The sequence below is a fragment of the Seriola dumerili genome, unplaced genomic scaffold, assembly GCF_002260705.1.
Source record: "Seriola dumerili isolate Sdu_G_001 unplaced genomic scaffold, Sdu_1.0 BDQW01000449.1, whole genome shotgun sequence".
Taxonomy (NCBI): Eukaryota; Metazoa; Chordata; class Actinopteri; order Carangiformes; family Carangidae; genus Seriola; species Seriola dumerili.
In genome coordinates this window covers 8,276,053-8,293,372 of record NW_019174704.1, presented here as the reverse complement: position 1 = coordinate 8,293,372, position 17,320 = coordinate 8,276,053, and the positions used below count along the sequence as shown (strand labels likewise).

The following is a 17,320-nucleotide window of genomic DNA, read 5'->3' as shown; positions in this document are numbered from 1 at the left end:
TTTAGAAACAAAATTAAATATTGCTCATTGCATTTGAAACATTTCAGTTCTGGTTCCGTTTTTTTCAAACAGGAACCTTTTACAACCTTTATTTTGCCTTGAGGTAGGAAAAAAGAACAGCAAAAAAAAATTCTGTCATCATAGAGACAAAGATAGACTTTACATTTCCAACATTTGTGGTACAACGTATTAGTACGCTTAATGTGCAAAATGCTACAGTACTCTGCAGCAAGTCATAAAGCTGTTCATGTAAACTTATCCTGTAAACCTACTGTAGGAACTATGCATTCAAACATTAGACCACATTTAAATAGCTCCAGAATCTATGCATACTTTTGTTCATGTTGAGAAGAAAACATTACTGAACAAACTAGTACACACACCATAACAAGCCTAAAAGTACTCATATCAAGTTATTCATTTTGAGATACTTCAAATAGAGGAGCAATGCACATGACCACTGTAGAAGTATTTCCTGCATATAGTACATGAGTCCTTCCAGACAATGCTTTTAGTTCTGTTGCATGGCACAGCACTGGTGCACAACTTATATATACAACAGGACAGTCTCATCTGTTTCAGAAGAAATCAAGGTTTTTGTCCTGAAGGTGAATCAGTGTCAGCAATTTCAGAATTCGGTCTCGAAACATTACATCACAAACTTTGGGATGCTTTGTTTTCATCTCGCAATGGCTCGTACATTGGGCATCTGTAGTAACCCCATGTACATGTACATACCCAGAACCTGCCCAGTTTCTTTAGCAGTTGTGTTTACTGACTTTCCATCTTTTTCATCGTTTTCCGTAACCTCTCAGTAGCTGGAGAAAGAACATTCAGAGGCACTGTCACTGCCTGAGGTAACATGATCAGAGATGATGTGGTCATTGTCTGATCCACGTGTTGGCTGGTCCTGCGTCTAAGCCAGAATTTCTGGGTAAGGCTGTCTCCTGCTCCTATTGAGGGAGAGCCTATCTCTACGCACTTGGTGGCCTTTTTTCACCTCCCTTTGGGCTGTTGTGAGGGTGATCTTTTTAGGTGACAAGTCTGTGTGATGCGACTGGCAGGCTCAGTTGGGGTGTGGCTCAAGTGACCATGTTTTCCCAAGCCATCTGTGTCATCATGCTCATCTTGATGCATCATCAGTTCAATGTGAGTGGAGGTTCTGCAGGAACAAGGACTTGAAGATGGAGTTTTCTTCTAAGCCTGGTGTGTTCCTACCCTGAAAATATGCATGCCTCAAACGTTGGTAATAGTCATTGGCATGCTCATGGCACAAGTGTTTAATTTGGGAAACTGCAACCAAAGATTCTATCTCTTCAGCAGCAGAAATGAATTCTTCTGTCAGTGCATGACAGAGCTTTTTGTAGTCATTTCTGACACTGGGAGGGAGTGACTTCATAAACTTGTGGACTGCTTTAGAGCTGGTCTTCCACACAAGTTTAGTTTTCTCCCTTTGGGTTGTGATCTAACTCCCTAAAATATCTGTCATGTGATGATCACAGTTGTCTTGACCAAAATCTTCATTGTCCTTAACTATAAACTCAAGCACTTCAAGGCGGGAGCATCTGAGGTCCCTTCATTCTCATGGAAGTACAGAGAGGAGGCTGGACAGTCCTGAAAGTTTTGGTCCTCCTGTGTGAGCACATGTGTCATACAGCAGTGGCTGATGGGAACATAAGTATTCACTAAAGGATATACTACCTGTCTCTTCAGTGTCAGTTTCAGGAAGATGGGAAGTCAGGTGGCTGTAACCTCTGTCTTTCAGTGGAGGTTGAGGAGCTGACTTCATTCCCAAGGACTTAGGGTTAGTTGGGAATTGGTCCCATCTTCTGAGTGGAGGTGGGGTCAACCATTCAAGAATGTGAATCAGAGTAACTAGTTTCAACAATTCCTCCTTGTGTGAACAGACATCTAACTCTGCTGTGTGCAGGTCTTCTAAATAGTGCATGGCTTTCTTATTAGCTACCCGAACTTCACGGAGGAGAAGAGAATTTTGAGCTCTAAGTGATTTTACCTCCTCATCTAGGTGCTTGGCTCTGAAGGGGAAGGCTGGTTAGCCTGTGAAAGTTCAGGAGCAAACACCTTAACAATGGGCATTTGGATGAGGTCTGGGCATCACACCTGTCACTGAGTAGCAAGTTAATTTCTTTACTGCACTCACTGGAATTTAATCTGCTGATAAATTCTGAGTCGCCAGGCTTGAGGCTTGGGTAGGGGTAGAAATAGGGGTAGAAATAAACTGCTCTACACAGGGGTTCTCCATAACTGGAATAGAGAGAGTTTAAACAAGTTGTCTAGCAATGTAGTTGGCTGTGGTGTTGCACTGGCAGAGACCTTGTAGTATAGCTTGAGCAGTACACTAGCCTAACCAAACGATGCAGTGACTTACATTATGGGGTTAGCTCCTTGTGGAGGAGGGGTAGCTACACTAGTGGGCTTAAAAGATTGGGGACAGATACAGCATGCCCTCCAGCACATATTTTAGCCAGTATGGCCGGGCCGTGGCGAGGCCTGGATTTAACTGAAAATTTGGGTACTACTGACCCCCTTTAATACATCAGTAAAAAAGTTAGTCCACAGATACCTTATTGATACAGATGACAAAAGATGGACTGAGACAAGGATTTTCCCCCAGATTACAAATTTATTTAAAAGGTCAATATATACCAGCTGTTTCACGGGGTCTTACCACCTCGGGACATGGGGGTGGATAGAAACTGGTGCTGGCAGAAGAGTCAGGTGCTGTAGATAATGCAGAGTTGAGTGCTGGATCCACTTCAGATGGGGTCTGCACCTCTACTGACCGGGGGTTATTCAGTCCAGGTACACATCTCACCACCACCCATCGATCCTACTCTTTGTCTCGGTTAGTGGGTGGGTTAGGCCTAATCACAGGGATGGGATGAGCACCAGAGGCAGGTGCGGGTTTAAGCTGGGAACGGTGAACATGACGCACCTCGGCTGGCCTGTCTTATGGGGCAACAGCATACATCGCACCTCCTTGGCCGGGGGGTTCACCACCTGGAAGATTTCGGGGACCAGCGGACTGGAATGGCTACTGTGTTGCCTGATGGTGGATGCTGCCTAAACAAGTCATCTGCATTGTGATGCTGCGTCCTGGGCAATATCTCACAGTATAATCAAAGACTGCCAGCTCAGCCACCCAGCACTGTTCTGTGGCCCCCAATTTGGCTGTGCTTAGATGACTGAGGGGGTTGTTGTCTATCCATACCACACATTTCTGACTTAGCAGGTACTCACGGAAGTTGTGGGCCACAGCCCACTTCATGGCCAGGAACTCAAGTTTCATGGAGCTATAATTTTTCTCTGCAGGGTGGAGGCTCCGGCTGGCATAGGCCAGAGCTCATACAAATCTATGTGAGAAAGGGGTCAGTGAACCTCTCAATCTCCTGCCATTTAGTAGAAACCAGTACATAATATCAGCAAAATTATCAAACTGTCAGCACCACAAGACTCTCCTGAACAAGTCTGTGTGGTTTAGGTGTTCTTAGAGTAAAAAATGTGGAAAGGGGAACAAGTTACAAAAAAAGGTCAGTTCCACTTTTCTCCTGAAATCAGCTCCTGAATTTGTATTGCAGTCTATGGGAGAGTTGGAGGGTACTCCTATCACTTTGAGGCTCACTGTCCAAATTCTGTTAGTCTCTGTGCTAAGGTAGACACTTTCTATGAAAGTGTACAAATTTGTCTACAACCTAGGTAGAAATGATGTGTGAAGAAAAACTGTGATAAATCAGAAACTCTTGAAGATATCAATAAGCTGAATAATCAATTAATAGCTGAACGTCTTGTGAACAATTTAAAGTTTGAATGAAGTGTAACGTACATACTTGGCCTGGCATCAGTCACAAGCCATTAAAAAAGTTCATTGAAAGGACATGCAGAGTTATCGACCCACAACTGACACTTTGTGACTCTTCACACCATCAAACTATCAAATTGATAGGAAACAGAGACAAAGGACCCCTCTACCACAAACAGACCATGTATTTAGCATGTCAGAGAGACACAGAACCAGACCAAGTGTCAAAGGGTCAGCTCCAGAGGATCAACCAATGGACACCAGTCAACTGGAGAATATAGGCAAAATCTCCAGTTTGTAACAATAAGACTCTCATATTTGATTGTTTCTTATATAGGAAAAATAACACCAAAAGGACTGATTATCACTAAAGTGTGATTCCTGTCCTCTCGGTGCCATGCATGAACACACACACACACGCACGAACACACCCATCTCCCTTCCTCTGTCCCTCTCTAGATAAGAGTCATAAACTACAACCCATATTCCAATCCTGGGTAGTGACCAGCAGAACTCTCTTCACAGACACAGATCTGAGGAAGAATGTAAAATTAAATATCTAGCTGTTCTGTAACTCATGAGATGTTCCTATGCAATAGTTTAATCCCAAACATCTATCCTATAGAATGTTTGAAATGTAACATGTAGATTTTAAGACAATGTCCTTCATGTGACCATACTGTCAGCATCCTTCACACAAGGTAACACACACTACATGACATCCAGAATGTCCCTATTATTATTATTATTACAGTCAAAGAACTGCTGTGTAATCCACATTTATAGACTATTAGCTTTGGGAAATGTTTATATTGTTGTTGTTTGATCAGTTAACCACTTGTATTATGATTAATTCCAGGTTTGAAGGATGTAATATGAAATCAACACTCCTATTACTCCTCTCTGCCATTATTAGTGCCATTAGGTTTATATGTTATTTCATTTAATGTTTTGTGGTCACGGTGGAAGATGGATGTGCGAGTTTATAGGTAAACTTAAAATTAAAATTTCAAAAGTTCCGTGGAAATTACTCTGTTCTCCAATTTGAAACAAAGGAGAAGACGGGTGACGCCCCTGAAACGTGCGCCAGCCCCCAGGGGATAAAACAGTCGTGATCAATTCACACATGGCTAAGACAAGAGAGGCTAAGAGAAGAGAAGAGAGCAACAATGCTAGAAGCAGAAAGGTAGAGCTAGAAAACGATGCAGAAAACTAGAAGCTGAGAACTTTGCTCAAAGCTCAGAGTCCCGGCTCAAAGCCCGGCTCTGTAGCCATGTAAACTCCTAGCTCTAAGCTGCTCACCACAGACTCATAGCTCTTAGCCATTTTTGCACTTGATCGTTTTGTCCGCCTCCTTTGTTATTTCTTTGCCACAGGCTCCAAGTAACATTATTTTGTCTACACGCACAATCTTTTACTTTTATAAGCCAAGTCAAGACCAACCGAACAAAACAACAGAAGTGCCTCAGAGTAATTTTGTAACTTTTAATTATTATCAAGTTTTCCTTTTTGAAGCTTTTTGACAACTTCAGAGTCATCTGGTCAACGCCAGTCTCCTCTAAAGCCAAAGTGAAGAGCATTAGAGTTTATTTCTCATCAACCCACAAGAGACACCAGCAAATAACACATCTGCACGACCGCCTGCAGAGACGCCGACCAGAAATCAAGAGTGCCCGAGACAGAGTCTCCAGGCAAACTCCACCAGAGCTTAATTGCTGACACACCGTTAGAATCCATCACCGTGATAATGGCATACGGCCTCCAGGAGAATCCACCTAGATCCTTGGTTCCAGCCGAGGGTCTTCAGCTACAGCACAACTCACAATAGGCCGGTCTTAACACTCTGCTCATGACTGGGTTGATGTTGAAATATAGCAATATTTAATAATCAAATATCATTTGTAGACGTAGTATCATTAGCTGCATAGCCACAGTGTATAGCCATAACATATTCTATCCCACCATTGCCAACTCATCACACTGCTCATTTCATTATTATTTTCATCTTTATGATTATTACACCTTGCATTTACTCTGTAGATAGTAGTTTAGTTAATAAACTCCTTTATTTACACCCAGTTGTTGTCCTGTTGTATTCTTTTGACGTAGAGACTGGAGATCCATTGAATCGAGAAGTCATGGCTTCTGATATGAGATTGATACATTTATCAATGAAGTAATTTATTGTTGTCCTTCCAGAGGACTGGTGCCCCATTTCAACGAGAGTAAATTCTAAATTATGGCGTTAGCGCTACAGAAGTCTGTAGCTGAAACTATTCTGAAGTAGTTGAAGTTCAAAGATGCTGAAGTTTTCAAAAATTTGAACATTGTCTAGCAGAAAATAACACAAAAAGCTTAATATTTCAAAAAATATAAATATTAGAAATAAGAAAAGTAGATGCTAGATGCCAAAAAAGGGGCAGAATAAAAAAGATGATTTGATGTGATCAGCATTCACACTAATAAAGTTTTGGATAACAATAGTGTGAATGACTCAGAATTCATACAAATTCAAATAAATATACAGGATTGTTACATATGCCTTCAATGCTTTGCATTACAGACACAAAATAAATGTAAATTCAGCAGCAGGCACATGCCCTGAGCAGCGGATTGCTGGTTTGAATCCCAATTACGCCGGAGTCATTGCTGCAATATAATAATATATTCTGAAAGCACATGTGAATGTACATATTAAGAAACAGATTGTTGTTATTTGTAATTACTGAGTTCCTAATTTATCTTTAAGGAGTGCATAAAATAATTAATATCTCAAAAACTGTTTGATAGACATGTGGCCCTTGATTCAGTGCTTCACATAGTCATAAATTTGGTGTGATGGCACCACTGTGTGGCGTGATATCAATATTACATATGACCAACACTGATATCTTTATACCTATATTTTCTCTTTCATGGTCATGTCCCTTGCTTTGACCACAATAACACCCTTTTGTATACATCAGTAAAAAGAGTGGCAGCAGCAAATTATAGCAGACTGCAGCAATCACATGCACTTTCTTCAGAAAATGCAGAATTTTCTAGTTGGTAGTTGTCATAGAGATGTTCCATATTGTTTCACTTACTGTATATGCCTTACCTTGTTAACCCATCGCAAACCTATCCACCAATTTCATTTTCCCCAACAGGTGATCACCTACTTTGCTGGACGGGTTTTTGACCCAGATGAAGCAGAGCATGGCCGAGTAGCCTTTGCTGGAGACTATTTAAAAGGCGATGCCTCTCTGCTGATCAGTGACTTGTCTCTGACAGACTCAGGAGAGTACAGCTGCAAGGTCAAAACTGGTGTACAATACCACTGGAGCACAATCAGCCTCATAGTGCTGGGTAAGTGGTTGACAGAAGCCATAGACAGAGAGAAAACACATTTGAACTTGAAGTGTCCTACAGCATACTGTGGTATTCTGAAAGTGTGTTTGAAAATTCATAACCATGATGTCATCTCTGGAGCTCTCATTCAAATACTAATAGGATATGAAAGAGTGAACTGGAATTAATTGTAGTCCCCACTTCTGTGGTTTTCTGTCTCTTTGAGTTAACTAGAAAAAATGGTTAATTGTGTACAAGGAAAGAACACATCAGTTAGTATTTCTGCACATTTCTGATCAAAGCTAGCATGCCTATAATGCGTACAGTGCCACAATAAGAGTAAACACCTCTTTAGATTAACAAACCCCAGCAGATTTTAGCACCCAATTATTTATTTGTTCATCCTCCGGTCTACTGAGGAAGCCATTCCTTTTCCAAGAGGCAAGCTGGACCTTAACATGGTTAAGAATCAAGTCAGTTCTTACAGCAGTGCAATTCCATTCCCTGTTGCACCACATTGGCACTCAGAATAGTGGTTGTACACAAGTGTTCTTGCTTTTCTGGCTTCTTTTTCTAGCTCTTCTAGCTAGATGTCAAGCTAGATGTCAAGTTAGATGTCAAGCGTGCTTTGGGCTTACCAAACCTCTCTTCTTCCTCCTTACTTGCAAAACCAACCCTGTGGATCAAAGAAACATTATAGAATATTAAATCTGCCAAGTTTATGTTTCCTGTATAATGTACCACATATACACGTACATATACTTTGTCTAAAGCAAAGTATATCTGCTAACTGCTTCTCCAGTCAGCTGCCTGCTATTTTACACAAGGATGTACTGCAGCAAAAATCTGCTCAGCCCTTGTTAGCACAGAGAGCATCAATCTTCAGTGGAAAAACTGGTGGGTGAGGATATGTAGTAGTTTAAAGGTAATTCTTGAGACAGTCTTGCCAGTTCAGAGTATAGTTTATTTGAACACAAGTGCTCGATGACAGACGATATATATGCAGATAGACGCAAGCGACTATTACCAAATCCTACTTTTTATAGAGCAACACAAACACCTCACATCTCTTGTGTACGCGATTGTGGTTGTGGATTGATGAGTTCTGGAGCAAACAGTTCCCCTTTCCAGTAACTATTGATAGACGTCTGCCACCACAGATAAAACGTGAAGATATCTGTTTTTGTCTATCCGCAGTGAAGCCATCCAAGCCACAGTGCTGGTTGGAGGGCAAACTTCTGGAGGGAGGTGATGTTAAGATGAGCTGCAAGTCTGCGGATGGCTCTGATCCTATTCACTACAAGTGGGAGAGGGTACTGGACAAAGTCAAGTATGTTGGCAAGCTGCCTCCATTGGCCATGATAGGTAAGTCAACTCATATATTGGAGTATTTGTCTACCAAGATACTCGAGTGGCCAAGATTAGACCAAGACCAAGAGTTATTTTTTTTATTTTTTTGTTCAAAGTTTAAAATCTAAGAATTCAAAACTAACAAGATGTTACAGCAAAAAAGAAGACCATTAAGAATAAAAGACACTAAGCAGGGTGTAACCACACGTGACTTGAACAGATTTGTAGCAGTGATAGAGTTGTGATTTATCAGTTGGGTGTCTCTCTTTGTCATCCAGCCAGAGTGGACAGGGAGTCCGTTCAAGAAATGTGTTAATGTGTGGTCATACCTTCAGATCTTTGACATTATTATTTCAATATTCTTATTCTTTTTCTTCTCTTTCTGATCACTGTTAAGCACACATACAGTTTCATAAGTTGACAATGAAATAAATTTCAGCTTGCACAAAGCATTTGGGAGAATTATTGAATTATTTTCTAGTTTAGTTTGAAACCCCAAAATAAGACAAGAATACACTCTGTTTTCTTTGTTGTAACTCAAAGACTTGAAAAACCCAGAAATTGTGACATTGAGGAACTTGACAAAGGACAGCACTGGAGTCTACAAATGCACAGCCAGCAACGATGTAGGAGAAGAAAGCTGCACGGTGGAGGTTAAGATGCACTGTGAGTGGACAACCTTTGCTGATCACTGAACACTGCATGGGCATAAAATCTGCACCACTTGATTGCACGTTTTCTCAGAAGTGATTTTCACACACAGTTCCTCTAGTCCCTCACTGAAACCATCACTCACCTTAATTTGCCACACTTACTATATGTGACTGACTTAAGTAATATTTTAGAACCAGTACGAAAAATCGGTTAACTGAATTACATTGCTGTCCCACAATCTTCAGTTAATTGGTCACGAGAAATTTAATGGCTGGGGCCAGGAATATTGTATATTTTCTTACCAACCAACAATGTCCATCCCTCAATTTCAGATGTCCCATATCCCACCTGTGGCTTTCAGCCCCAAGTTAATTGGTTTCATTTGGAAGATGTGAATCTTTAGAAATTGCTTGCAAATATGTAGTTTAATTTTGTAACTAGAATTGCAGTTGTATGCCTCCACCAACTAGTCAAGCTGCAGGAAAACTGGTCACTTGTGCTTCTCTTCCTGAGTTATAATTTTGAATAATAGTGATAAGTATGTTTGTAGAACATTATGATGTCACCATGGCATTTGTGTTAAATTGTGTCATAATTCGAACTTTTACCTTTGACCACTAAATTCTTATACGTTTATGCTTGAGTTCAATTGGTCATTTGTGCCAAATGTAATGAAATTCTCTCTAAGCCTAGCTGATATATTATGTTTACAAGACTGGGACGGATGTGATGTCACACTGATCATGACCTTTGACCTTTAATCACCAACATCAAATCAGTTCTTCCTTGAATCCAAATGAATGTCTGTGCCATATTTGAAGAAATTCCTGCAAAGCGTTCTTGAGATATCATATTGAATCATAAACCAAATCTAGTCAGTTCATCCTCATCATAATTTTTTGAGGACTATCTTTAGTTGATGGGTTAATACAGTGGAATGGTGTACGTGGGACTTAATCACGATAAACTACGATAGGTATGTTCATGTCAGTAAAGGATAACGTGACCCAGCAGTAATTGACTCATTGAGGATTTCGTAGGGTTTTTTTGTATTATTTTATTCCTGATTTTCTTTCATTGGAACAAGCACACACACATTAAACACAATAGACAAAGCGCTGAGTACAATTACACAAGTTGATAAAGAGACAAGGGATTCATACTGAGAAATCCCAAGAGCAAAGTATTGATGATATAAGACAGATCTTATTCAGAGGACAGATACAATATAGCAGCAAGGCTCATAGATTATGTAGTTATGTCTCATCAAGCATAGTCAAAAATGGCTTCCACACCTTCAGGAAAACATTTTGTAAGTTATGTTTGTTATAACACATCTGTTCCATCTTAATAATGGAAAGCATTTCACTGGGCCACCTATTGAAATATGGGGGCAATTGAGACTAGTAATATTATTTTTTTAGCTACAACCATGCCTGCTTTAAAAGCCTGCTTATGATGGGAGGGAAGAGCCCTAGTCCTATCAGAACAGCCAAATCGTGCCATGGTATAATCTGGCTGAATGTTAGTTCCATATTGTTTAGAAAGCCAATTAAACATATTTCACCAGAAATGACCTAGTACTGGACAATAAGTGTGATAGTAATCCTTCAGCAGTGCCACATCTGTCACACATAAGAGAAACTGATTCAAATATCTTACTAAGTTCAGTTTTAGAGTAGTGCAGTCTGTGTGAGACTTTAATTTGAATTAATCTTTATCTGGAATTGATAGGATATCTATGCATATTGGCCAGGTTCCTCTCACACAGGCCCAGGCCTCCCTAAGACAACCGGCTCTCAATGGTACAGCAAAGGCCATAACAAAGCTGGAGATCAGGGCCCGTATTCAGAAAGCATTTTATTTTACCGCTAAGAGTACTCCTAAGCTGCACTAAAAGTTTTTAACTAAACGTTTTCAACTAAAGGTTTTCGCCTATGTCCTATTACTATTAAATATTTATTTATTATTAACTATTAAAGGATTAACAAAGTATCTATCTATCTATCTATCTATCTACCTATCTATCTATCTATCTATCTATCTATTCACAAAGCTGCTGAGACAAGTGAAAATTCTTATCCCAAGAGTGCAACTCCATTGCTATGGCTGACGTCAATTTTCATCGACAAGCTCACTTACAGGAACCACAGCGATTGGTTAATGAAAGACCAGTGTGTGCCAGTGAAAACGCATGAACAACATCCAACAGTAATAATAAAAAATGCTCTAAGAAATAAAATAATACAAATTAAATAATAATAGATTGTGATTGTGTGCGGCTTACAAAAGTAGTGCATTCTCCAAAATGCATCTGTATGATAGTTTTTTGTAGACCCGGGAGAATTTACTTTTATAATAAAAACTTCAATTCACTCACTGGAGAAAAGAAAAACTCACTTGACATAGATTATCTAACTAAACCTATTAGCCTATTAGCCAACAAGTCTGGCAGCACATAAAATAATTAACAAAATGGTAGTTAAGTAGCTTCATAATAATGGTGGTAGACCCATTATGACAAAAACCAAACTGGACACAACACCAGTTGCTGCTCCTTGCACAATTGGTGTTCGAAAAACGGCATATTATAAAAGGAAAATTTGGCACCGGCGTTACATCGAAAACAAAACGCGAAGCGTGGCAACAAATAAGCTTCAACATAAACGCAGCATTCCTACTCATCCAGGGGAAAGCTGATGACTGAGAGAAGAGGTGGCACGTGCTACAAGCTCAACCAAGAGCAGATTGCAGCATTCTGCAACAGGTAAGACTAATAACATAGCTTGATTGATTTCAATTACACACATGGCAAACTTTTTTTTGTTATTTTCACTTATATATTTTCACATGTAGGCCACACATGTAGTATTATGAACTACTGGTAGTTATATCAGTAGTTAATAAAAACATTCATGCATTTGTTGGGTAAGGGGGAGGCTCGGCACCTAAGGCACTACCCCCAACTGCCTCCATGGTATATATCAGAATCAGAATCAGAATCAGAAATACTTTATTAATCCCCTGCAGCCCAGTGAGTGTCCTAGGCGAATCACACACAAGCTTAACGGGCCTGGAGGGGTGCATTGATCCTGCAATGCAATTAGTTGTGGAGATGCATGGGTATGTATGTAATGATTGCAATCCTGACAAAGAATTTTGTTGTGATTGTTTATGAAAGCCATCAAATAACAATACTGGCATAACAAGAAACCACCAATGAAATATAAGTGGTCACAAGTTAATGTTTTATTATCTCTGTCCCTTAGGGCAAATCAAGACCCTGATCCTGCTGCTCTCCCCCTTTCGGCTCCCCTTCCTCCAGCTGCTCCCCTCCCAGCTCCCTTTCCTCCAGCAGCTCCTCTTCCCCTTCCGGCATCTGGTCCTCCCAAGCACCTTTCTCAGCTCCTGCCTCTCCTCTCCCTCCTGCTGCTGGTGCTGGCCCATCACCCCTGCTGTAGCAGAATATGAGGTTGGAGATAAGAGTGTTAAAGAAGCAGAAGATGTTCTTGAGGCAAAAGAGAGGCTCCTCAAGTTAAAGATTGAGTATTACAGCCTCCAGATTGAAAAAAGGAAAAAAAACTTAACTCAGAATAAACTTTAATAGCCAACAATTTGTGTCTTGACTGATCTGTGTGCAAATGTGATAATTTACCCAAAGTGCATATTGACAAAGTGATCCCTGTATGCCAGTCCACTTTGTGCCATGTCAACTGCAACTTGGTTTTCATCATCATCATCATCATCATTGTCGTCGTCGTCGTTGTCATTGTCAACATCATCCCTCTGGCAAAAGCTGATAGAGACTATGTGCGCATACCAAAGTTTTGCTCATTCCTTTTTAGCATGATGCAATTTTTTTTTCGTTGGTTATTTCCATGTAAAACACTTAAAAGAAAGTGATCACAACCCGGCTCACAGGGGAAAGGGAAGCAACACAAAAAACAGTTGTTGACAGGTGTAGAGTTGTTTATTGCAACATAAATTCGTGGAGGTAAAGGTTAACGGGGACAAATAAAACCAAGGAAAGGGGCCGGTGGGTGCTGTTCAAATCAAAAAAGGAGGACTCTCTATGAGCTAATACTTTCTTATCTAACTAATTCACGGTAAAAGGAAAACAAAAGCTGACTACTAAAGCTAACTAAGAACCAAAAACTAACCAAAAAACACAACAGAAGCAGCAACCCTGCACCTAGTGTGTCTAACAAAAGTAGTGTGAACAGGTGGAGAAATCAGTAGTGTAGTCAGTATTTCAGAGTCTAACCCTGGCCCCACTTCCAGGTTTTAAGGAATACACAGGCAGGACTAAACACAAAACAAGCTAACAATAGCTGTTATTTTTCACTATCTTAAATTCACCAGCTCTAACAATACAACAAGGCGAGCTGCCACCAACAGTCAGCCGCCTTGACTGACAGGCTGGCCGGAGTTTTATAGCTGGTGGTTCCTGATTGGGCGGCAGGGATTGGCCAGCTGCAAACAGGCCGCACCGATCAGGCCAGAGAGGGTGGAGCATCTGGTTGGACGGAGCAGGCAGCTCGGCAGGCAGCCTGGCAGACAGGAAAATTAAACACAACAAAAATGGCCAGAGTGGCGGCCGTAACAGTGAGAATAACTCGAAAAACTCCTTTATTATGAACATAGTGTGCATGGCTGTTTGCTGCACTTGATCTTCCTCGGCTTGGAGAAAAATTTCACTATGGCATCCATAGTATGGAAAGTTTCCCACAGGCGGCCCATTTATTGATATTTTCATACAGGCTCCAAAGTGCTCTCCCTTTAGCCTGTTCCAGAGGTCGGTTTTCACCTACCAAAAGTGAAGATTTCTCTTTGATTGATTTGACATTTGAAAGCACCCACCACAGCCTCATGTTTGACAATCAGCACTGGCTCAAAGGCTGCTGTGACAGAGAAACCTAGACAATGAGCAAAGTAGGCCAACAAACATCAGTTTCACATTAAAAATCATTATAGGCATATATTGTCAAATTATATCACTGAAATCAAATCATTAGATTAAATGTTACCTTCAACCAAAGTTGTGTGGGCCTGAAAGGCTGCAGTATGGTGGTCTGACCCCATGTTGGCATCCAGGACATCTTTCCTGTACATCTGAGAGGGGACCTCAATGAACATACTTTGGGATGATCATCTTTTGAAAGCCTGCTTATTCTGATGGAATATGCAACAGAACATTCCTATAAATGAAGATTATGTCAATTAAGAAAGTCAGTATATTTATATTATCTTCACAATTATTGCTGTCCCCACCACCCTCTGCCCCTCTCATTTCCCTCCCATCTCCTTTCATTTCTTCCTCCACATCTGTCCCTCTCCCTTCTTCCTCACCTGTACTTTGGTTTGGCTGCCGTGTTTTGGAGAAAAATTTTGAAATATCGTGTTGTCCTTTCCCTGCTTTTAGCTTATTCTTTTTGAGCTTCTTTTAGCTTCTTTTAGCTTTTAGCCATGCGCATGTTAATTACCGTAATTGATCCTAAACCTAATAGGATTGTGGGACATTGTCTAGATTATTTTTCACGCACAAGTTTATTTGAACGCACAAGATTATTAAATGAGTTCGTTCGTCATGATATTGATTGGCTAGCTAATGTTAGCTGATTTCTTAAATAGCATTAAGTTAGGTTCAAAGTTCAACCACAATCATAATACTGATCGTGAACACATTGTAACGTTAGGTTGGAACTTATTGACAGTGAAAGCAATCAGCCAAATACAGCCACATTGCGGTTACATGAGAAAATATGAAATATCATAAGCTTACTATATCTTTGAGAATCCTGGGAGAAGAATCGATGAAGACGAAGTCCAGCATTTCTCAGGTCCAGTCCATCATTACATTGCAGTGCAGCATTCATTCAAAAAGACATGGGTTTGTTTACTAGTTATGACAGAGCCAGCTAGACAGCCTCTGAGTGGGAGAGGGGGGAGGCCATCGGGGAGGCACAGAGAGGAAGGCCGACAGCGCACCTCAGAGGCTCCCAAATGCTTATGATCATTTCCATATGAATAAAAAATCTATGATATTTGGTATTTAAAATAAAATCTTTTTTGGCCTGTTGTTGGCCTGGTGGGGGGTGTCGTTGGATAGAATAGAATTGTGTTCTGCCTGAACATGTGGTCAGACAAAGACAGGCCTGTTCTGCCTGATTTTTGTCTTCAGCCCTCTGAACAAAGAACAAAGCGCCAAAGGCTGCCCCCATAGACTCCAACTCCTAGCATGCTCAGCCGTTCATGCTTGAGGGACATGAGGACTTGTGAAAACATGGAAAGGTTGTAGTATTCACAATTCTGAATTAGGGAAAGCATTATTCATAATTATTTTACTCTTTAATATCATTAAAAGAACACATTGGAAATTGTATTTCAGTGTGATCTTTTAAACTCATTTTTTTCCAATTTACTGTTTCTTACACAAGTGAATATGTGTTTCTGTGTGCATTATGTATTTTTTGTGTGTTCACTTGTTTGTAGATGTAAGGGGAATGGGTGTAGCAGCAGGGGCAGTGGTTGGTGTGTCCTTTGGTGTCCTCATCATCATCCTCATCATCTGGCTGGTGTGTCACAAAAAGGAGATGAAGAAATATGAAGAAGAAGACACTCCAAATGAAATCAGGTATACAATAGAGCTCAGGGGTTAAGTTGAACTCCTACACTTTCATTATGAAGAAAGAGAACTAGCTATGTTGATTGCTATATACTAACTTGTGGGACACCCTGCCTTTAATCCCAACATTGCTCCATAAGTAGGAAAACAAAATTTTCACTCAGTATTTTTTTTTGTTTTTACACACAACTAAAGCAATCCTACAATTAGCCATTTTTGAGTGTCAGACTGAACAATTCAGGCAGGGGAGGGTTTCTCCTTAATAAAGTAGCAAATAACCAAAGGTTGAAAACTATCATACTTTTGTTGTCAACAGCTAAACATTAAAAACATAAGATTTTGTTTATGTTCACTAGATATAACCTCTGTTTAATATCTTATTTACTAAAACAGATTGTCTGCAACAATTGTCTGTATAGTGTTAGCAATAATTTGTCCAGTGTTATTTTAGTTTCACACTTTTACTAAATGTTTATTTGATCTGTCAAAGAAACTTTTTGAATTCATACCACCGCTCATTTCAGGGAGGATGCAGAGGCTCCCAAAGCCAAACTGGTAAAGCCCAACTCCATCTCCTCATCCCGCTCTGGCAGCTCTCGCTCAGACACCTCCTCCACTCAGTCCATGGTACACAACATGGGGCCTCGAGGCCAACAAGGCTGTGTTCCTGCTGTGGTGGCCCTCAAAGAAAACTGCCAAGCCTCCACTTTCCCTCAGTCTCCACCTGGCTACAATCAGACAGTTCCTAAGACTCCTGATCCCCGTTCAACACCTATTTGTACCTCCAACTCCAAGCCCTGCCCTCCCCCTAAACTGAGTCCTGGGAACCTTACCCGCATGGGGGCCACTCCTGTTATGATCCCTGCCCAAACCAAGGCCTTCCAGACTGTGTAGAAGAAATAGAGAAAAACTGTAATCACAGAGAGGAAAAGAACAAGGCAGCCAGCTGAACCCAAGAGGTAGACAAAAAGTATATTATCCAGCTATATTCAGAGTTCACAGTCTGATGGAAAATGTCACCAGTTTTCTTCTAGGAACAAGCCTCTTCTGGTGTTGTTCACTGTCATCTGAACAACATGTGTATAAGTATTGTTTTTAAAGGGGGTGCTGAACCTGAAGCAGCAGTTGGCTGGTAATGGAAGGAAATGATCATACAAACCACTGGAATAAGGGAGCACTCACATCTACTACAGTATATTTTCAACAATCAAACAATCTTGAACACCTTCCTACATATAATAAACCACTTTACACCAGTTGTAAATTAAAATAACTGCACCTGTGACTAAACTGATTAAAGTAGTTTCACAGTAGGTTCTTACAGTATATAGCTGAATTGAATGGCTGTGCTCGTATAAAAAGAGTTTATGCAGACACTTCATACATCCATCAACACCTATGTCACACAATGAACATTGACATAAATGACACTGAAAAATAATGTATGTGTGCCCATGTGTATATGTGCGCAACTCCCCATTTTCACTACTTTAAGCGCAGAACAACAGGGCTTTATTTTTGGGAAGCTAGTGGCATGGACA

General features: G+C 40.5%; 1 protein-coding gene across 1 annotated transcript in view; it reads left to right on the top strand.

Annotated features, from left to right (window-relative positions):
* Positions 1-16,673, top strand: part of LOC111234569 (CXADR-like membrane protein) — a 36,879-nt gene extending 20,206 nt beyond the window's left edge. Inside the window, exons 6-10 of the mRNA XM_022762718.1 lie at positions 6,970-7,168; positions 8,348-8,515; positions 9,044-9,166; positions 15,647-15,788; positions 16,304-16,673. Of these exons, the coding sequence (XP_022618439.1) occupies positions 6,970-7,168; positions 8,348-8,515; positions 9,044-9,166; positions 15,647-15,788; positions 16,304-16,673 (1,002 nt within the window). The remainder of the gene's footprint in view (positions 1-6,969; positions 7,169-8,347; positions 8,516-9,043; positions 9,167-15,646; positions 15,789-16,303) is intronic.
* The last annotated feature ends 647 nt before the right edge of the window (positions 16,674-17,320 follow it).